A 23407-nucleotide genomic window follows, 5' to 3' on the forward strand; every position below is an offset into this window, starting at 1 on the left:
TGATGACCTTTCAGTACATCATGACCCAGGTTGAGACTCACGGGGACCAGCCTACCCTTGACCTCTGATGACCTGAAACTTCCTCCAATCGCAGGTCCTTTCCAGCTTCTTCCTCGGGGAGCTGAAATCTCAAATCTCAGCTGAGAGTGAGCTGAAATCTCACTCGTCCAAAGTCAGCTTCTACTACACAGGACAGGTGTAACATCTTTCCCCTTCAAGTGTTCAAATATAGTTGCCACATCTCTTGTTTTCTTCTTAACAAATATGCTAAGATGTTTTAGTGAGCTCTAATTGCAATTCCTTGTACCGAGTCTCAGGACGTGTGGGGAAAGGGTGACCAAACCCAACCAGTTAAAAAAGCTGAAGATAGATGTTAGGAAGGGAATTACCTTGATGCCATCTTCGCCCCTTAACCCAGGGAAACCCTTGCTGCCTTTGGCTCCCTACGGAGAACAGCAAAGTGCGTAGGTCAGAAGACACATTGATAATCAATCTCTTCTGTAGGAAGCAAAATGCTTTAAACTCCTTTCGGGAAAAAAAAATGTGCTCAGATGACCTCTCTCCACAGTGAGGGTGTAACACTATGATTCTCAAACATAATTTTTAAAAGCTATATGCTTTTTGTTTGCTTAAAACTACTTAGTGACTCTCAAAAACCCTTCTTTGTCTAATAGGACCGACACTTTCACTATATTAATGGGCCACGTCATGTCTTTACCTCAGTGCCAGGGAAACCGGGGGCACCATCTTTTCCAGGCTTTCCCTAAAACAAAAGCAAAACAAAAACACGTAACTTCATAAATATGGGTAATTTCAATAAACATGAAAAATTAAATGATATGATCATCTCTTGACCTTAGGCAAGAAAGCCTGACTGAGGTTTCCCCCACTTATTAAAAGGAAAAACTATTAACCACAGAACAGGTGATGACTTTCTCTTGCCAGGGAAGGCAGAAGCCAGTCAGAATGGGAAATTAGGGAGGGTCACTGGAAAAAGGAGAGAATATTAAGAGCTAAGCTTAAACTAGAGTTAACACTACCCATCAAAGCTTAGAAGGAAAATCAAGGAAGCACTGAGCAGAGAATCGAACAGGAAAATCCAGAAAGAGGGAGGCGTTCACAGTCTATTCATTTGCGGTGTTGGCAATTCCCTGAACTCCAAATGTGCCTATATTTAAATATATGCATAAAAGGTATTTTGCAGCATTCAAACAGACAGGGCTTTTGGGATTAACTATTATGATAAAATAATAAATGATATGATAAAATTAAAAATCATATTAGTTGAATATTTTTTCTTAGAAAAAAATATTTTCCCAGCGTATAATTTTTAGAGTTTTTAAACAATATATGTGTTTAAATATTTGCAAAATAGAGCTGGGTGGGAGAGTGAGCCTCTGTTACTTCTACATTCTCCTCTTTTTTTACCCATCGCCCCCTATATGGATGAAGATCGTTTGTCAAAGAAGAGGATGAGGCTGATACACAGAGAGGAGCAGAAGTGAAATGGACAGAGTCCTGCCCATTTCATTTCAGGTTCAGAAGTCCTTGAAGCTTGTTTTAACCTTGAAATTCTCAGATACTTGAACAAATAAATTCTAACTCCCAAATTTTTAAAAAAAGTTTAGACAATCTAAGCTAGTTTGAGTTAAGCACCTTATATTCACGACCTCAAGAGTCCTGAGTACTGACTAATTTAGGTTGCCCATGACACTGAATTTCCAAACTCACCTGCGGGCCTGGTTCTCCAGGAGCACCTTTTTCTGATCCGTAAGATTCTCCAGGTGGCCCCTGTATTAATGAGAGTTAGGTCAAGTTTTGTAAATTATTGATTTTTGACTTACATTGATTTTTATTAACTTTTCCCTTCTGTTAAAATTTTTGAAATGGTGGGTTATCTAAGAAGGACATCTTATTTATGAATATTAATATAAAAACAGATGCTGAAGATAAATCATAAGATGGGTGCCATTGGGTACATGTAAAACGGTGCAGGGATTTCAGCCAGAAGTGGCCATAAAATAATCCTAGTATTTATGATCTCTGCGGTAAAATACTACCGTGCTTCAGCTAATATTAAGATTTAAAGGTAGATCATACATCAGAATATGCTCTAAGGTTCTACTTTTTGTTTCAAGGGAACAACATGATTCTTAGTGACCTACTGAGGGTCCAGGGCGTCCAGACTGGCCCATGGCTCCCTGGTCTCCCTTCTCCCCCTTGAGGTCCTGTCACAAAAACAAGTTAAGGTCATTACAAACAGATCAAACAAGATATTATTGACTATACTTGCAAAAGTCCCCTATCTGTTCAATGGATTGGATTTTAAAGCTACTTATATACCTCCTGTTAACACACCACATTATCAATTTTCACATTTTGAATTTTATACCTGGGAACCCCCTGAAACAATATACAAACTTTTTGTGTGCTGTATTTTATTTATTTTTTAAACTGATGTATAGCTGATTTACAATAGTATATTAGTTTCAGGTGTACAATGTAGTGATTCAAGATTTTTATACTCCTTTTATAGTTACTATAAAATATCGGCTCTATTCCCTGTGCTGTACAATATATCCTTTTTATAACCTTTTCTTTTTTTTAAAAAAAATGAAAGTATCCTTTAGATCAAACTGTATTAAACTAATTTAATTCTTGAATCAGTTTTCTATAAGCACAATTAGATCATTTCTTTTTTTTTATTATTTTTTTTATTTTTTATTTTTATTTTTTGGCGGTACGCGGGCCTCTCACCGTTGTGGCCTCTCCCATTGCGGAGCACAGGCTCCAGACGCGCAGGCTTAGCGGCCATGGCTCACGGGTCCAGCCGCTCCGCGGCATGTGGGATCTTCCCGGACCGGGGCATGAACCCGCGTCCCCTGCATTGGCAGGCGGACTCTCAACCACTGTGCCACCAGGGAAGCCCAGATCATTTCTAATGTAGTTTACTTTCATTTTTAATATACTGAAATTATTTTCACTGAGATCAACTATTTTCTGAGTAAATGTTAGGAGGATTGAATTCATTAATTAGGTTTGTTTTGCCCTTATCACATTTTATTCATATATTGTGAAAATATAATTTTCAAAAACAATTTTTTCCCAATGTGAGTATCCTCCTGAGGGCATCATTTTTAGAAATAACTCAATTTTGTCCCCTGGGTCAAATCTTCCAGATCTTGCCTTTGTCAAAATAAGATTTTTTCCCATCAATTTTCAGCCAATAAAGCTTTAGACTTTATTAAATATACTTTTGTTGATTAATTCTGAAAAGTTCAGTTATTCTCCTCAGCCAATTTTTTTCCAGTCTTCAATGAGAGTTATTATTTTGGCCATATAAAACTTCACCATGTTCTGTTTTAACTCTTCTAGTTTTGTTTTGATAATTTCTATCATTAAAAATTAATTATATTGGAAAGAGATGATTAAGGGATTTCTTCTGGGGTGATGAAAATGTTCTAAAATTGCACATGGTTATAGCTGCACAACTCTATGGATATACTGATAGCCACAGAATTGTACACTATATAAGTGAATTTTATGGCATGTGAATTATATCTCAATAATGCGGTTAAAAGTTAATTATAATTAAAACTCATGAATTTTATTCTTTGAAAGGGTGAAAATTATGGTATGTGAATTATATTGCAATCAAGCTATTATTAAAAACAATTAATCATTAAGTTTAAAGGAGAAGGATGATTTATGTTTATTTCTTAGTTAATCCACAAGAAAATTGTTAGCTTCCTCCTCACTCCCCATTCCCCTTCCCAGACATTCCAGGATCAACCTGGTGTCTAGGATTGGTGTATGATGTTGTGATGCACTTCTTCTGAGCATCTGATTCAATTCCATCCTCTGGTCCTTCTAGCTACCCCAGTGTGGGAGCAAAAAGCACATGATAATGTCAAAATAACGAGTCACAGTGTCCTTGGAGAGGAGTGGGGGCCACACTGCCTTGGGGTTATGACGGCAGGGTAAAAATGTCCCATTTGATTATGATACTGCTCTACCCTTATCTTTAGGTCATTGCTATCCAATTGCATCAGAGCCACACACCATTTTGCTACTGTTTATTCAAAAATACTCACCATATACCCACCCTATGTTAGCAACAAGGAGAGGGATGGGGATAATGGGTTAGCAAAATTAGATCTAGGCTCTTCCTTCAAGAATGTTGGAAGTGGCTTGCCTTGTATCTTCCCCATTTCATGTTTTCTAGTTCTCGAGTAAAAGATGGAGAAGGAATAAAAGCCCAGTTGGCTGAGCTGGGCTTGGGTGACAGAGCTTATAAAAGAGGTAAGGGATCAAAGGACCTCATCCCAGAAAGGGGAAGGCGCAACCTTAATAATAAAATTGAAGAGTTACCGTTCTGTTAACCAGGCCGGTTAGTGTCACGATAACTGTTCCTGGTGGTCCCGGCGGTCCTGTTAATCCTTTCATACCCTAAAGACAAATACACTCAGGAATAAAAAACTAAGCTTGAGAGATCTACATTTCCTCTTTAGTTCTTACCTAGGAAGATAAAGCACATGAAACCTGAGACACAGGAAATACTTTCGTTTCAGTGTGACTTAGTGAATCAATTGTGTAAGTTGATTGCTAGGGAACTTAAAATATCTTGCCCACAAATAAACCACAGAATTTAAATTACCCGCTCTCCTTTTTGTCCTATCACGTTATCGCCCATGTGACCCTGTAAGAAAACACAAAACCAAATTATTTTTTTAAAAATGAACATGAATGTATAGTCTAAACCCATTAAGGTTCAATGTTTATAATTGAACATTTATATTTTAACTGTAATGTTAGTATCGTGAAAGTTATTTTAGCTATTTCTTGGAGTGGAGTGGCAACATGTTTCTTTTAAAAGTAGAGATCTTGAAGGGCAGAAAGCTTAAGGGGTTTACTTAATAGGGCAAGTGATAACGAGATGCTGTGGGCCAGGGGAAGGAGCCCAGCTCGGAGGACATTTTTCTGGCTCAGCCACCAGCCAATTTTGCTTCCTCTGGCTGGTAACTTCCTGATGCCCTAGTTTCCCCATCTTAAAAATAAGAGGGATGTGTAGCTGATCTTCAGGATTCTGAAATTCAAAACTTAATAGAGAACTAAGAATAGAATTCAAGCAACCTGACTTCACTAGTAAGTTAGTGACATGAGATAAGTCTGTGAATCATCTCTCTTCAGTAATCTATCATTTCAACCAATGTGTCTTTGCTTTTCTGCTCTTGAGTTTGCAGATTTTCCCCCAAGTAGGCCACAGGCTGTAGAGAAAAGCACTTAACCTGAACCTGTTCATCTCACAGGGTATGTATGTGTGTGCACGTGTGTGTGTGTGTGTGTGTGTGTACACACATCAATGAAACAATAAATGTGAAAGCACCTTGGCAAGTACCCTACACACAAAGGCTATCTGATAGTAAGTAATTTCCTGGTGGGGCTCAGCCTTGCTCAACATTTTCTTACTTAAAATAATGAAGGGGATCAGAATATGCCACCCCAAAATACACCACTTTGGCAGAAGAATTATTTTGAGCTGAAGGCAAGTGAGAAACAGCAAATGCAGAAAAAGTTCCTTGTTCTCCCCCATCTGCCTCAAGACCCGGCCTAAATTTCCCTTTGTGAAGGTGTCACCCTCCCCTCTCCTGTACCAGGAAGAGAAGACAAGTCATCACTGGAGACAACACACACTTAAGTCTGCATAAACAAACTTTACTGAAATAACACTTATCTTCCGTTAGTTTCCCCCATATATTGATCTTTCCACAATCTACTGCCCCTTGAAGCTCAAAACCCTGTTCCTTTGTCCTGTCACTCCTCCACAAATTTATCACCCTTTGTTAAAATGGTATACAAGCCTCTGGGTCTGACTGCCTCTTTGGGGTTTTTTATTTCATTTCTGTGAGGTCTCCACATGCATATGAAATCAAGCTTTCTTCCTACAGTTAATCCACTCACTGAACCTAAGAAGATAGAAGAAAAAGTTTTTTTCCTCCCCCATACTAACAGGTGGCCTTTGTAATAGAAGGAAATGCAGGACTGTGCTTAATGAGTCCATGAATAGTCATTTTTATTTACTAGTATAAAAACAGGTTGGCTTTGGGAAGCAGCCCAGTAAAAAAATATATAAGGTAAAGTGTTGCGGGAAACATAAAGAGTAGGAGTCCTTGCCCTTTTCCTGATGAGGAACTCCTTATAACTGAATTAAGACGCTTTGTATCAGAGATCAAGTTACTGAAGTGCAGGGAGAAGGGAAGTAGGAGGTGCAGAGCGGCTAGCCATGCTTACTTCCCTGCTGGGAATCCTTGTGAGTTCCAAAGGGGTGCCCAGCAGTGACCCACATGTGGAATCAGACTGAGTTTGGCTTTTAGATCGGTTAGGATGTTCTGGCTGACACAACATACGAATTGTCATCTACCTTAGGTCCTGGAGGTCCCATGGTTCCTGGAAAGCCCTAGAAAAATCCACCAGTTAAAATTACAGCAGGTAATGAATCAAGCCTAAAACTCTGTTTAAAATTTTAGGCTATAATTCTTTTATTAGTTACGATGTGTACAGCAACGGTGGCTTCATACTCACAAAGAATCCTGGAGGGCCAGGGGGACCAATAGGTCCAGGAAAACCTGGAAGGCCTGGCAAACCCTTTAAATTAAGAGAAGAATTAGAATAAGTTTAAATTTACTTCTCACTGAAGAACGATGTCCATTAGTTAAACACATTAAACTATTTTAGAAAAATCAGAGCCTATGTTTCTTATTTATGGCTGCAATTGATTTCAATAGAGGCCATGTGTAACATGTGTTGCCATGTATAACAGGCTACCGGGATCATCCTGATGGTACTATTTCCAGGAAAATGACCAGAGCAGTTGCTTTACTTTAGAAGAGTTTTACAATTTTTAGAAATGTTTCCTCTCTCTCTCTCTCTCTCTCTCTCTCCCTCTCCAAGCACGCTCCTATCTCTGGGCCCTTCCACCTGCTCTGCCTCTGCCTAGAATCCTCTTTCCCCCGATATCTCTATAACTCACTTTCTCTCCCTTTTCTTATCTTTATTCAAACGTTATCCTTTCCATGGGGCCTTCCTGCCCATCCGACCTAATGCCACAACCTTCCTTCTAATCTGGACACTTCCTATCCCCCAACCCTGCATTATTTTTCTCCTTGGCATTTATTACTATCTAATACAACATATACTTAGTAATTTACATTTTTAAATATGTTCTCCTTCTAGAATGTGCCATGAGGGCAAACATTTTTGTTAAACTATTTTTGGAGATTTGTGCACCTAAATAGCCCCTGGAACCTACCTGGCACGTAATAAGGATTTCTTGTATGACTGAAGGTCCCACTGCTGTACTTTCAGCAGTAGCACAATGTGGTACACGGCCAACACTCAATACACATTGAAGGGATCCATCCGTGTCCCAGACTGCTACTATCTCCTCTTACTAGATGCCCTGCCCTCAGCATCTGGCTCCCTAAATGCTTCCTAAGCAAAAAAACAAGAGCCATCATATTCTGCATCTTTTCTCAAAAGCTTATACGGCCCCGAACCGTGTCATTCTTCAGTTTTGCAGCCCATGATTAGCTGCCATGGCTCACCATAGAGATGTTCAACAACCTTAACTCAAACTCTTTGACTCACTCAGGCAAATTCCTATCTCTGCCCAGGAATTTCCACCTATACTTCTGAATTAAGTTAAAATATTTCTGATTCATTAACCTAAAAGTTAGTATCAAAAGATCTCCCCCTCCTTTTTTTTGGCTAAGACACGTTTATTTTTCCTACTTCTTTACAGCAAGAAAGCTTTTTGAGGGCCTTCAAAAACATATACCAATCAAATAACTTATTATCAAAAGATCCTTCTGAATCACAGAGTAAAGTGCACACAGCCACCAAATAGCTCTTTCCTTGTATCTATTCTGGGTCACCCTCCGGCTACACACAGAGAGATCAGAAAGCAAACTATTCAACAGGAGAAAGGTGCAGTTAAATAAAATACTACTATCATGCAAACTTTACAATAGGACTGTTACGTAATATGACGATTTTAAATTGTATTCAACGTGTAATACAATCTTACCTGGGATTTCAACAAATACAAAGTGGAACACAACCATTCCCTGAAGGCTCCTTCTTAGATTTAGTAAAGCTTGGGTGATTGAGACTTAAGAAGAGGCTAAAAGACATATGTACAAAATCACCTTTTTTATATGAGCTAAATGTAGTTTCTTATAATGAGGTGAATGTGTTAGAATAAAATGAGGTAAATATGTAAATAGAAGAGATATGAATATCTATGAAGAATATTTGTAAGAGATTGAGAAAGAGATAGAGGGAGAAGAAGAGAGAGAGAAGAAGAAGAAGAAAAAAGAGGTGGAAAGAGAGAGACAGAGAGAAAGAGATGGAAAATGATAGGGATCTTCTCTGAAGTGCCTACCTGGAATCCTGGAGCTCCTGGCAACCCAGGGTCACCTTTTCCATCAAGGGCTACACCTTCTCCTTCAGCAGGAGCCCCCTTGAAAATGAAGAAGTTCGTCAAACATAAGCAATGTTATATCTTCAAAACTCCTCTAAATGGTTATTCAAGGTCATACCGCTTCAAGGATAAAAGCGCTTTCAGGATATATACTCAGAGAAATGCTTTAGGATTATTTAGTTATTCCATTTTCAAGAATTTAAAGCATTTTTGTATTTTCTAAACTTGACCATTTACTGTGGCGGGAAGAAAGACACAAGAATAACAGACCATTTCCCAAGACACCAAAATGAGTGGCAATTCCTTATCTAGAATTTGGGGCCCTGAGCATAAGTTCAGCTCTCTTTTCCCAGACCCTATTTCCCTAAAGAATAATACAAAACTTGTATTCCTGAAGACATATCTATGACAAGAAGTAGAAGTTGTTCAATAGGAATAAATATCATGTCCTAATTACTATGATTTCTGAATTAATCATGAGATCTGATTTGTAATTACTTATGTCTTATTGTTTAATACAAGTCCCTTTCATATGTACAATTAGAGATTTTTTGACAATAACATGCCACAAATAACTTACTTTCTCTCCTTTCAAACCAACGGCACCCTAGGAAAAGGAGCGGCATATTAGCGACCAGAGGCAAATCAAATACACAGCATCCCTGCTTTGTCCCCCCTGCTATTCTGCCTTCTCTCCCTGCTCTGTACCTCCCACTGGCTTTTAAACATGCTCAAGTCTTTCTCATTTAAACAAAGTCTCCCCCTAAATCCACCCTCCCCATACTGCCTTGTCTATCTTTCTTGTCATCGGCAAACTTCCCACTCTCTTCATCTCTCACATCTTTCTTACACTCACGTCTATGTCCTCCCTCCACCTGTCATGGAAGTTAAAGTCTGCAGTGACTTTGATGTTACTGAAACCGACGACAACACATTAGTTCCCGCCTTACTGGATTTCTCAGCAGCACTAGGCAGCTATCTGTCACTCCCCTTTCCTGGAAATTGTTAAAAAGGAGATGGGTCCAAGATGGAATCACTCCTGTTAGGTCCACAGCAGTAAACCAAGACTTAATACCTAACCTGACTACGGTTTTAACCTACCCTAGGAATGTGACCTTTGACCCGCCAACCTGGAAATTCCTGGTCCGCACTAATAAGATATTCCACCCAATAACACCTTCCATTCCCCTTAAGAGGCAGCTTTGCCTAAGAAAATGCCTTCTTTGTTAATAAAACAATACATTCTTTGCTAATAATGTCATTTTTTCCATTCCCTCTCTGGCTTTAAAAACCTTTCCTATCTATGGTCGGATGAAGCAACTCTCTCCTTGCTAGATGGGATGCAGCCAGACTCGTGAATCATCCACTAAGGCCAATATTAGATGGTCAGAGTTACTCAGTCAAATTTTTATTATTTAGCAACATCTTCCCTGGGCTTCCAGAATACACTCCCTGCTTTCTTCTACCTTAAGGGCCCTTCCTCCTTTACAGGCTTATTGTCCTTGATCTCACATTACATGCTGGAGCTCTCTAAGTCCCAGTTCCAGGGCCCTTTTCTCCTCTCTTCCATCCTTGAGTCACCACAATCCAGGCCTTTCCCACTGTCTAGTTCACATCTCCCCTTCAGTGTCTCAAAAGCAAAACAAAGTCTCAAAGTGCATTTATTCATTCATTTCTCAACTATTAGTTGAATGTCTACTGTCGGCTGCTTCAGACTTCCCCAAGGTCATGACAGATTTCTGTATGTGGTCATTCCAAAGGAAACTCTTTGTAATTGTACTTTATGTCTTGGATGGGGAGTTAGAAATATAAACGTACCGGGATGCCTGGGTAGCCTGGTGTCCCCCGAAGTCCTGGAAACCCTTGCTCACCCTGGAATACATACAGAGCTTGTCATTCTTCTTAGTTGTTCTAGAACAGCCTATTGAGATAATTTCCCTGTTTCTCTCTTCCAACCCTGCAGTGGTAAATCTAGACAAAGTAACCCAAATTCCTTACAGCTACTGGGTCATGAGGCTGAAGGCCAGGAAACCATTATCTTAATTGAAAACAGGATTAGAATCTACTGTTTCTCAAATTGTGCATAAATGGCAAAAGGCTAATTGTGCCAAGAACTTTTCAATTGCTGCTTCCTTGAAACTTTAGTAATTACTCCTTTCATGGCCACCATTCTGGGGAAAAGGAGAGTGCAGTCAGGAAACAAAGGAGATGAATGAACATCGAAAAGCTCAGTCATTCTATTCCAAAGACCAATTTTGCATTCCAAGCCTTAGTTTCTGATTTATATACACTCACAACCTCAGATGCAAATAACCATTTGAGCCCCCAGTTATCTTTCGGTGGGAGAGCATCAGAGAACTTCCTTAAAAAGCAATCAGAAAGCAAGGTGGGGGGGACTTCCTTGGTGGTGTAGTGGTTAAAAATCCACCTGCCAATGCAGGGGACATGGGTTTGAGCCCTGGTCTGGGAAGATCCCACATGCCACGGAGTAACTAAGCCCATGCACCACAACTACTGAGCCTGCGCTCTAGAGCCTGCGAGCCACAACTACTGAGCCTGCGTGCCACGACTATTGAAGCCCGCACACCTAGAGCCCCTGCTCCGCAGCAAGAGAAAACACCACAATGAGAAGTCCGCGCAGTGCAACGAAGAGTAGCCCCCGGTCGCCAGAACTAGAGAAAGCCCGCATGCAGCGACGAAGACCCAAGGCAGCCAAAAATAAATAAATAAATTTTTTAAAAAAGAAAGCAAGGTGGGGGAGGGGAGGGGAATTGGATGCAGACACTCAAGTGGTACTCCAAACTTCCAGTTATAAGATAAATAAGTACTAGGGAGGGAATGCACAACACGATAAATCTAATTAACACTGCTGTATGTTATACATGAACATTGATAGCGTAAATCCTAAGAGTTCTCATCACACACACAAATGTTTTTTCTTTCTTTAATTTTGTATCTATAAGAGATGGTGGGTTCACTAAACTATTGTGATGATCATTTCATGGTGTATGTAAGTCAAATCATTATGCTGTACACTTTGAACTTATGTATTGCTGTATGTCAATTATATCTCAATAAAACTGGAAGAAAGTAAAGAAAAAGGCATAAGAAGAAAGAAAACCATCATATGTCTGCCCTGAAGACACATACCATTGGTTCTGGCTAAAAGAATATTTCAAGGAAAGCCTAGCCTGTCTCATTACTACTTCACCTTGATTCATTCATTTAGCAAAACGTTAACTAACCATCTCCTGTGTGAGGCATACATACCTTAGAACCATTGCATCCTGGCAAACCGACAGGTCCATACGGTCCAGGATGGCCTGGGATGCCCTAAACAATAGAGCAAGTCTCAAAAAGGAGAGATAATCAGGCCCCGGGAACAGGTGGAAACAGTGCAGAAACCATGGTGGGAAAAGATGGGCTAATTTAGATAGTCCTTTAAGTATAAATGGTTATTTAAATAAAGTAGTAAATTAGTTCTTTTAGATAATAATTTAAATAAAAATCATAGCAAATAAAATAGGCTAATTAAAACCAAAAATTATCCAGTGAGATACAGATATTTAAGATAAAACAAAAGGTCTTTCTATATAAAATAAGTCCATTAGCATGCTGTGTTAAGCTGGCGAAAGGAAAGAGAAGAGGGAAGTGTGCACAGAGGTAACTATTTTATTATTTTATTATCCTGTGCTATCAAGCAGAGTTCATTCTATTCTGTTCTATTCTATTCTATTCTATTCTATTCTATTCTATTCTATTCTATCCCATCCCACCCCATCCCATCCCATCCCATTCCATCTCAATCTGTTCCATCTGTTTGTATCTCAGGAAATATAATTTGACTTGTATGTCTTGTAAATCCACACTCTAATACACTATGTGATTCTGATATTTTCATCATGTAGCAAATGTATCAGTACTCATTTTCTTGTGCTATTGCTTTAACATCTTTATTAAAATGAGCTTACTTCTTATTATTCCATTTACACATTTTTCTCATTACTTACTGGAAGTCCAGGAGGACCTGAAAATCCTGGTAATCCAGTTGTTCCCTAAAGACATAGAAAACGGAGAGGGCGGCAAGAAAAAAACTCTTTAAAGATGTTCAACCTATAAACAAAAAATGATTTACCATGCCAATAACCCCGTTCTGCAACTATAATTGGGAACACTAAAAACTATTTGAAAAACAAAAAAAGGCTTGACAAACTTTGTAAATCTTCCATTTATATAACTTTTAAAAGAGATGATTAAGATTGCTTTGGGCCTTTCTTGGGTAGATTATTTCAGGTTTAATTTGCATACAGTAAAGTGCTCCAATCTTCCACAAACAGATTGAGGAATGTTTATATATGTGCATATGCATATATTGGTGATACTGTCACCCCATCCAGACATAGAACATCTCCAACACCCCAGATGGTTCCCTCATGCCCTCTCAAAGTCAGTTAACACCTACCCTCAACAAAGTAAGGACTATTTTGACTTCTACCATTATAGACTGGTTTTACCTGTTCCTGAACTTCATCTATAGAAGTGTATCACACACAATGTACTCCTTTGTGACATCTGTATAACTTTTACAGTGCAGATTTCTTTTTTTAAAAAAAAGAATTTTCAGCAAACAGTCAGGCTAGACTGGTTGGACTACTAACCCTCACGCCTTTGGGACCAGTGAATCCTGGAAGTCCTGGAGAGCCCTAGATCCAAAGGAGAAAACAAAAGGTAAGCACTGTGACAATTATTTGGCACTAATAAGCCCATAAATGAAAGGTCCCAGTTTTATTCACACGCCAAAGAGTTTTGCTCTTGCGATTATTTCATCGTTAATACGGTTCAATTGCTTGTTGTTTCATTGGCGCTATAGTATTTATCCGAAAGGACAAACAAAAATCCATTCATACCCTTGCTACTCAAGGTGCGGGATCCAACAGTAGCCTCATTGGGGGAGCTTGTTAGAAATACAGCTCCCTCACCTCCCAGACCTATTGATTCAGAATTTGCATTTCAACAAGATGTGATGATAATTCTTGCTCACATTAGTGTCTGAGAAGTGCCTCTGGAAAAGCCCCACATTAGCCAGACAGCTGCCGGGGGCTGATAAGGATGAATGACACGATTACAACAGTGGATGAGAATGGCAGCCAATATTTCTGTGCATGAGAAACACTTTATTAGCAAAATGTCCCTGGTGGGCACAAATAAATAAATAGCAAACTAAGGACTGCCTGAACCAGAGATAAACTTGCTTCAAGAACACGATGAATACATTTGGAGGTCCTGTTTCTTAGAGAATAACCACAAACAAAACTGTTTTAACGAGGCCACTTGGTGTGAAAGTTCCATTATCCAAAAGTTTTTCATCATTCCTGAGAGTTTCAGTATGTTTTGGTATTTCTGATTATTTGAGGAAAAGGTTGTTACAGAGCCTTCTGAGACTGGACTGTCAAGGCCAAAGTCAGCCTTTCCTGTCTGAGGTAGAATTCCTGGGTGTGTGACCATGGCCCCCTCCTCTGCAGGATGCTGTGTGTAATCTGCAAAGGCAGAAGCGTGACTTGCAGGTTTCACATCCCCATTATAAATTTTCTCTTATCTTCTATAGGAGAATATATAGAAAATATTTAAAATTAAGACATTTATAAACCTGAAAAATCTTTTTGGTCAGGTTTTAATATTCTCTGATTGCCTGCCTTTGATCGGATTCTCATTTGTGACTACATCTCTGAGCTATACTTTAACATATGAACTCATGACAACATACGTTTCTGGATGAGCTTTAGGAAATACCTGCACACCATGTAACCTATACGAAGCACCTGTATTTACAACTATAATTTTAATTTATTGCTGGCTTCTCTAAAGAAATGCTAAGGAAACCAGCAGAGTGGGGTGCAGAGGACAAAATAAAAAGGAAGGAGTTGGCATTAAGCTGATCCTAAGTCCAGCGTTGAAGTGACAACTTCATTCTACCAGGAGAATGGAGGGAAATCTGAGGCCACACCCTGAAGGAACGCAGCGGAATGTTCAGACACTAAACATGTCTGAAATCAGACACCAAATGTCCAGAATCTGAATGACTTTTTCAAAATTAGGATCAGAGGAAGGAGAAATGAAGAAACAAAAAGCATACACAAATACAATAAAGTAGAATTCCTGGGAAATAATAAGCTTTGCCGTTTTACTTGGAAACTGTAGGTGTGGGTTTAGTTTCTTTGGCTGTAAGAGTTTGATTCTGGCGTCATCTAATACTGGATTTGAACTGTGATTTTGTCACCTATTAGCTATGTAATCCAGAACAAATTACTTAAGTGCTCTGAGAATCAGTTTCCTCATCTCTAAGATGGAGATAATAATATGTAACTATAGTCATGATTGATGGGATCAATGTGAGGGATAAATGAGATCTAGTCAAGAATAAATGTCCCAATGCCTGGCTCAGAATAAATTAGCAGAAAATGTTGCCTAAATAGTCTATACATCTGAAATTTAAAAAGACTCTGTGTGGATCAATTATAATTGCATTTTCGTAATTTATTAGTTAGTTCACAGCTCCCTGGAAACCGGCAGCCAGGGGAGCGACCCAGTGGATGCGTGAGAGCCCAGGCTTAAGTCCACAGCAGGAAAGAGCCATCAGCAGATCTAGTGGTTATACAGTTAGTTAGCAAATCCTCTAGGGCATTTATTGAAACAAAGCCCTTTGTTGTATCACAGACTTTAGGATAAAAATCTGTGATGAGTGTGAAGGGCAGTAGGCTCTGGTAGGAACCTTAGGATGCCTGATGTGTAAGGGACCAGCTGAGAAAGAGGAAAGCAAAGAAAAGAGGATTCCAGAAACAAAGACATGTGTTTCAAGGAAAAGAGAGTGATCCACACAGTTGGAAACAAAGCAGAGGGGTCCAGGTCAGATAAAGACACAGAGTATCCTTCTGCATTGGCCTTTTGGAGGCCATGGGTGACCTGGAGGTCATGGGTTTTCAGGGCAGTGGGCAGGAAGCAAATTGTTGCTGGCTGAGGAGTGAATAGGAGATGAAACACAGCCAGTGTGGTTAGTTATTTTATTTTTTTAAAAGAAGCTTGACTGAGAAAGGTAAGACAGGGAAAGGATGGCAATCCTTTGGTTACAGGACCTGAACGATCTAGAGGAAGTTTATATTGGTACGGGTTTTATATTTGCATGCTTAAGGATGGAAAGAGAAAAACCAACATCAAAAGGAAAGTTGAAATGGCTGAGAAAGAGGACACACCATCAGAACAGGGTTCTAGTAGGAATCCCAGAGACCAGGATACCGGTAGAGGGATAGGTCCTGAATGGAAGGTAAAAAGAACTCATCCTTTCATGTGGGACGAAAGAAGGGAGGGGCCGATGCAGGTAGGGAGACTGTAGCTCAGGGAGGGGGATGAGGTAGAGCAGGGAGCTTGAAGATAATGATAATCATTTGAATCATCTTGGAATAAGATTCAGTTCGGAGGGCCCAGCTAAGACCGGAGCAGGAAATTACCAGAGCGTCCATCAGCTGGCTGCGATGTGGAATTCTCTCCAGGTTCTCAGCAGCCCTGGGGTCAGCATAAAGAAGGTTAAGTGGACTGGGGATTTTTTGAACTCACAGACTGGCATACCTTGGGTCCCTGTGGTCCAGGCAGGCCTTCCGGACCTGGGTATCCTTTCTGGCCGGGAGGCCCAGGGGGTCCGGGAAAGCCTTTCTCCCCCTGTTAAAATCAAAACAAGACAATAAACACAGAGAACAGCAATTCCCAGGAATAAACACACCCATAACCATCATTTTCTTTTCTTTATGATGTAATGATAATATCTTGCATATTTTTTCCTTGGATTAAAAAAAAATAGCCCTCAGCAGTAAGTACAAGAGTAACTCTAAATTTTCAGCTGTTAGTATTTGTCTGTAGGCTTGAAAGTGTTTGTCTTTGGTCTCCTGGAAACTCTACATTTACCCAAATGGTAGAGCTGCCCAGAACAGAGATTAAGGGAGCATGAATCAAGAACTGAGGGGAAAGCCCAGCTAGAGAGATGGAGGTTGGTGGAGTGTGTTTTCTGGGGGATGGAGAGACAGTGAAAATCAGGCACAAGAATGTCTTGAGAGTGTGCATAATTGCTATGTAGCTTGAAAGAACCACACACAGGCTACGAGTTTTAGTCCTTTCTTGATTACACAGGGATTAGGAATTCAATCTGCTGTTTGTGGAGGAGATGCAGGAGAGATATCAAGTGGCAAAACGAAAAGTGTGAGCTAAATAGTTAAGAGATGATATTACGGGAAAGCCCTCAGGGATGAGTGAGTAATTTAGTAATTTAGGCCCAATGAGGGACATGTTTCTGCCACAAATAATCTTCCCGTGGACACAGATCCCACGGTTCCTCTTTAATAGTAAAGGCCACAGGTTGATTCAGTCAATCTAGTTACACAATTAGCAAATTTGATTTTTAAAAGAGTGATCAAGTCAGCGATTTCACAGTGTGTGTGAAATCCAATAAAAAGAGAAATAAAAGCATTTGCTAGACCCGTCTTAATACTCCATTACCTTCACACACCTGGAACAGCATCTCACCCAGAGTAGGGATTCCATAAATGCTTCTTGAATTCGAGAATGAATCATAGCTTTCCAACATGGATCTGAATATACTACTTTCATAGCTTCAGGAAATACCCTAAGTCAAACTACACATGAATTATAGAATACTTTAAAATAAATATGGTAATTTTTATTATTTTGTCTAAAGAGCTTAAAATATGTTCTAAAAATATTTTTAAGCAGTCATCTTTCAATATTGTTAAGCAATTCATTAGCATATCTGAGAAAAGGGTTTTGTAAACAAAGGACAAACTTTAGTTCTGCCTCTGTCTTAATCATCACAAATTGAAAGTTAATGGAGCGAATTAATGAGATTTCACGGCACTCATTTTTCACTCCAATTCTACAATGGAGATGCTTTCCTCCGCCGAATTTTTGCCTCAGCTAGAGTGCTGATGCAAGATTCTTCCACCAGGGGGCGCCCTCACACCAATGCTGCAGGGCAAAATCTGCAGGTTTCAATGTTTCTGCCAAAGTGAGGCAATCAAGTTGTTTTCAGTTGTTCTCTCGCGTTTAGCAACAATGTAAATAGGGTATACACACGGAGGCATTCTTATACACTCTGTTGTTCTTTAACTTACTATCTTTTCTTTACAGATCAAGAGAGTTACAGTAACTGCCGGTATTTATACAAGTTATTTGAAGTTTCCCTCCAAGGCCTTTTTCTACCACCCCAGGTTCATGTTTATATACAGCTACTTTGAAATTGGACTTGGGGAATGGAATATCATACTGCTGATCTTTTTGCTACGAATGAAAGAAGAGTGTGAATCCTTTAATGAGCTCTCTGGAGAAAAGAAGCAGAATGAAGGTTTTGTGTTTACCTTCTCCCCTTTGGTCCCATCACAGAAGCACTGGCCTTTGTCTTTACAGACACAGCCCTAGGAAGAGGGAAAGAGAAAGGGTTTTGTTTAAAAATGGCTTAATAGAGCCCAACTGACAGAACAAAAGCAAACATATTTTTCTGTTCTTTGAGCATCAAACACTATTTAGCAGGATCCCTGTGATACTGTAGCAATTTATCAATAGAAATAGAGTAGAAAAGTGAGATGTACATAGAACTGTGGAGAGTACATCATTTTTATTGTATTTAGGAATTTCAAGTAATTTATTTATGCAAAAAACCAAGTCAACTCTCCTTTTTTTCAGAACAATATATAGTTGAACCAAAGACCTACTGTACAGCACAGGGAACTACATTCAATATCTTGTAATAACCTAAAATGGAAAAGAATCTGAAAAAGAAAACATATATATGACTGAATCACTTTGCCGTACACCTGAAACTAACACAACATTGTAAATGAACTATACTTCAATTAAACAATGGTTAAATAAATAAGTAAAATTAAAAAATATATATATATAGTTGAACCATATGAAATTTCCATTGTTGTAGGTAGAAAGTGGTCTAATGTTTGCAAATTTCTTAGGTTCAGCAAAATGAACATATATGTATTTGTGTATATTAATTGGTGATATCTTCTATAGGTAATTCTAAGGTTTTCTTTTCCCGAAATAATGTTCAATATTGAGAAAAGATTATCAGTACCCGTCATGTATTTTAAAGAACAAACTAATTAACTGGAGCCAATATCAAAATGCTTTTTGTTATTAAAAAACAAAACCAAAAATTTAGCTGTGAACTTGGGAACTCTTACCCGTCTAACTAGTCACTTTGACACACTTACAGGCCCAGCTTTCACATCTCTGCACACGCCGACTCTAATGGTCAATTTTTAAATTCCTCTCTGCCAGCAGAGGAACAAAGAGAAACAGATTTAAACAGTGGATTTAAAAAAATTTTTGACACACCTTCTATAGTTATATATTTATCTTTTTTGGGGCGGTGTTAATATTGACTGGAAATCAGTTTATTTTCCCCAGGAAAAGATAGTAATTGACAGCAGAGGCAGGGCAAGGCTAGGAGATGTGATGGCTGGTAGGAAAAAGAAAAAGAAATTGCCTCAGATATTCCCAAAGTGGGGACCCTGTTTGTGCAATCAAAATAAGAATACACAAACATCTTTAATTGAATATATTTTCTGAGCCGAGGGCAGTAGGCTATGCTGTTATTCAAGAAAGAGGAGGGCTTCCCTGGTGGCGCAGTGGTTGAGAGTCCGCCTGCCGATGCAGGGGACATGGATTCGTGCCCCGGTCTGGTTAAGATCCCACATACCGCGGAGCGGCTGAGCCCGTGAGCCATGGCCGCTGAGCCTGCGCGTCCGGAGCCTGTGCTCCGCAACGGGAGAGGCCGCAGCAGTGAGAGGCCCACGTACAGCAAAAAGAAAAAAAAAAAAAGAAAGGGGAGTCCATAGTAATTTTCATACACTCATCATTGATCCTCACCACATTTACACGCATCTCAATTTATATGAATGGAAAGTAATTAACCGAAAAGGAAAGTCTATATTTTTCCCAAGGTTGGCTATTTGGTTTTTTTTAGACTAAATTTTTCCACTTTTCCTCCCAGATGCTTGGGGTTATTAAGTCATACCTAGCTTAATTATTTTAATCTTGTCTTTCTAGGTTTTTAAACGTTAGTGTTCATTTCAGTCACATGTTTAAGTATACTAAGTATATACTGAATCTAATACACTAATTTAGTACACTAGTATGCTAATATCTACTAAAGCAGTAGTTCTCCAAGTGTGGATTTCCAGACCAGCAGCACCAGCATTATCTGGAAACTTCTCAGAAATGCAAATTCTCGGCCCTACCTTAGATGCACTGAATCAGTAATCCTGGTGTTGGTCTCAGTAATCAAAATAGGTCCCCTGGGTGACTCTGATACTACCAGTCTAAACCAATAGCTAAATTCCCAGTCTGTAGGGTAGAGCTAATTCTCTGAAGATTCTGAACACTATGCCATTTGAGACACTCATTTGCACATCCGCTCTTTGTTTATGATGCCATTTCTTCTCTCATTCCAGGAAAGTAGCCAGGCTTGTATGCCCCTCACTTTCGGGATGCTTTTGTCACTGGGCTGAAAGCAAAAGCTGCCTGAAGACAAGATTTCTCCTGGCTACTGTTTCTGGAGTGTAGGGACCTGTTGACCATTGGCCCCAAGAGTGGAAGGGCCAGCAAGATGTTCCCACACGGTGTCTGGAAGAGGCAGCAGGGCCTTGGGAAGGAAAGTCCGAGTCCTGCACCCAAGGGGACCAGATACTGGGGCGAGGAAGTTCAACCTGGGCAAGGAGCTGGGGCTCAAGTTTCCACAGCAGTGTGGCCACTGTTTTACATGGTCAAAGACCATGAGCGTCTCTGATTCTTCTGCCTTCCAGACACCACACAACACCTGGATTCCAAGCATCTCTGGACCACAGGTAAGAGGAGGCAACTGGGCAGTCCTCTAACTCCGAAGAAGATGCATGCAGGTCATCTTAATTTTATTTCTTACAGTAAAAGTCATAGTCACTCTATACTACTGGGAACCTTTCAACCTTAGCTTGAACAAATAAATGTTTGCTGAACTCCTCCAAACTAGGTCAGGTCCCCCTTCTTATATGCTCCCCTGGGCCACTTGCAGTTCTATGTTTAATGTATATTTTCCTTGATGGCCCTAAGCCCCAGGAAAGAAGGAATTGTTCAGTCTTGTTCACAATGGCAACTGGGGCATATAATATGTCCTGAACAAATGCTTGTGGATTGACTGAATGGATAAGTGAGTGGATGGAGCGCTGGTAATCTGTTTACATCCAGTTTGGTCCTGGAATTTCAATGCATGTGATGTCTATGGCTGTTGTTGGGCTGCCATGACTAAGATATTTCCTATATAAATGTATATAGATTCTATATGTATGAATTCTGAACAACTGTGATTGAAGTGGAAGAGAATGAAACTAGAAGCTTTGGCTCTTTTAACACATGTTAAAATTAACACAAGGCTAATTAGTTGTTACTTGCTTGGATATAAATTTTTTTCTGGAAAAAATTTAAATCTTCAGAAGATTGAAAAACAGTACAATGAACACCTATGTATCTTCTCTTCTAGGTTTCTCAACTGTTAACGTGCTTTCCCAGCCTTTACAGCTACACACACACACACACACACACTTTCTTGCCAAACCGTTCAAAAGTAGACTGTAGACACCATGACACTTTACACCTAATACTTCTGCATGCATCTCCCCAAAACAAGAGTATATTCTTGTCCAATTACAACATTATTTCCAAACCTAAGGAAGCAACATTGATAAAATAACTTAGTTACTAGTTTTTAAACAAGATCTTCAGCTTTACAAGACCCTTGATGACCATTAGAAAATGAAAAGCTATTTAATTTTTAACAAATCTTTTTTTTACTTTATATTTATTTATTTTATTTTTTTGGCTGTGTCGGGTCTTAGTTGCAGCACGCAGGATCTTTCATTGTGGGGCGCTGGCTTCTCTTTCGCTGAGGCGCGCGAGCTCAATAGCTGTGGCGTGCAGGCTTAGTTGCTCTGTGGCATATGGGATCTTAGGTCCCTGACCAAGGATCGTACTCACGTCCCCTGCATTGGAAGGCGGATTCTTTACCACTGGACCACCAGGGAAGTCCCACAAATCTTTTATTTCATACCAGAGATTTGGTCTTAATCAGTGATTTCACATATAATCAATACATGAGGTCTGATCTTAACAAGTGACTGTCACAGATCCAAGAAGCTGTAGAGCCGACACGGCTGCACCCGGAGGTCAGGTGCGGGACTCAGTGTCAGCCCTCGCTCCTCTGAATTCCCTCTTGCCTGGGGACTGGTCGCCCATGAACACCAACAGCAACTCTGATCCTTGTTCTTTGTCATCAAAACCATGGCACCTGATTTTTTACATTATTGCCCTTGAGTTTGCTTGAATCTTCAAGGGGTGACATATTTAGCTTTTGTTTGTATTTGGCTTCATTGTTTTCACACAAGGGTGGAAGGCTTATTTAATGGTTTGGAGCCAGCTGGTCGGTTAGTTGAAAAAGTTAGTGAACGTGAGGAATCAAAAACAAACTAACAAAAGAAACGTAAACATGTTAAGCATTTTATTTTAACTTAAAACATATAAATGCACAACAATTCTTCAACGTTGTGAAACAGGGCCCAGGTCTTTTCTTTGGGAATGGGTCTGCTATCGAGAGGTGTAGGGCATCTCTTGCTAAGTCACACGCATAATGCACCCCCGACATTTTCAGTTTGAGTTTCTTTGAAACAGGCCAATTGCTTAAAGATGCTTGTGGAGCAATCTGAGTATAGAGTCCTTCTAGATACGAATCCATGTTTCCCTCTTTTTTTTAAAAAATAAATTTATTTATTTATTTTTGCCTGTGTTGGGTCATCCTTGCTGCACACAGGCTTTTTCTAGTTGTGGCGAGCAGGGGCTACTCTTTGTTGGGGTGCAGCGGCTTCTCTTTTTGCGGAGCACAGGGTCTAGGTGCGCAGGCTTCAGTAGTTGTGGCACACTGGCTTAGTTGCTCTGTGGCATGTGGGATCTTCCCGGACCAGGGCTCGAACCCGTGTCCCCTGCATTGGCAGGCAGATTCTTAACCACTGCGCCACCAGGGAAGTCCCTCCCTCTAACTTTTGAAATGTTTCCTCAGACACACTTAATTGAATAGCAGTTTTCTATCAGTTTTATCTTTTCAAATCTTCCAACCTAACTTTCACAGAAACATGTCTTTAAGAATTTTCTTATTTATTAATTTACTTTTTAAATATAGCAGTGTGTACCTGTCAATCCCAAACTTCCAATCTGTCCCTCCCCACACCCATCCCCCTGGTAACCATAAGTTCGAGAGAAACATGTCTTTTTTATGCATTTGTATTTAAACAATTTGTTATTTAATATTTAATCAGATGACCTTGTTATAATAATAAGTACAACTGGCAGAAGCAGCTAACTCTTGGCAATCGTAAAGCTCCACCGTGGAGTGGGCATATGTCAGTGTGCTAGGGAAGCCTATGGGTGTCAAGGGGGCAGCAGACAGTGGGCATCAAACTGGTCTATCGTATAGAAGGTATGGAGAGTTCTGGTCAGTTGCTGAAAGTTAAAAGGAGAGTCATTGAGAGAGGGTCTACTGTATTATCTACTCATTTGCAGAGTCATCCACGGTGTAGATGTTCAGCCCTGTTGGCAAGACTCCAAAGCCAGGGCTAGGGCTGTGTTTCTGTGCCCAGTTGAGCAGAATTGCTCCAAAATTTTTCCAACTTTAATTTTCAGTGAAACTGGCAAGGCATCGCCTGCTTATATATCTGCACAATGGAACCGACTAGGATTTCAGAGGATGTGACAATTTTGCTGACATGTGGGTGCTCCACCTGATTGAATAAACTCATAATTATGGTCTGGGCAGCTCTCTGGCAGATGTTC

The 23407-nt window shown here is 39.8% G+C and overlaps 1 protein-coding gene across 1 annotated transcript in view; it reads right to left on the reverse strand.

Annotated features, from left to right (window-relative positions):
* Positions 1-23407, reverse strand: part of COL4A3 (collagen type IV alpha 3 chain) — a 132954-nt gene that overhangs the window by 53976 nt on the left and 55571 nt on the right. The window contains exons 2-17 of the mRNA XM_067740363.1: positions 17899-17955; positions 16103-16192; positions 13141-13185; positions 12493-12537; positions 11753-11815; positions 10301-10354; positions 9063-9089; positions 8444-8521; positions 6583-6645; positions 6422-6457; positions 4658-4699; positions 4372-4449; positions 2166-2228; positions 1732-1791; positions 719-763; positions 390-443 (exon numbers count right to left, since the gene is read on the reverse strand). Of these exons, the coding sequence (XP_067596464.1) occupies positions 390-443; positions 719-763; positions 1732-1791; positions 2166-2228; positions 4372-4449; positions 4658-4699; positions 6422-6457; positions 6583-6645; positions 8444-8521; positions 9063-9089; positions 10301-10354; positions 11753-11815; positions 12493-12537; positions 13141-13185; positions 16103-16192; positions 17899-17955 (900 nt within the window). The remainder of the gene's footprint in view (positions 1-389; positions 444-718; positions 764-1731; positions 1792-2165; positions 2229-4371; positions 4450-4657; positions 4700-6421; positions 6458-6582; positions 6646-8443; positions 8522-9062; positions 9090-10300; positions 10355-11752; positions 11816-12492; positions 12538-13140; positions 13186-16102; positions 16193-17898; positions 17956-23407) is intronic.

Source organism: Pseudorca crassidens, chromosome 6, assembly GCF_039906515.1.
Source record: "Pseudorca crassidens isolate mPseCra1 chromosome 6, mPseCra1.hap1, whole genome shotgun sequence".
Lineage (NCBI taxonomy): Eukaryota > Metazoa > Chordata > Mammalia > Artiodactyla > Delphinidae > Pseudorca > Pseudorca crassidens.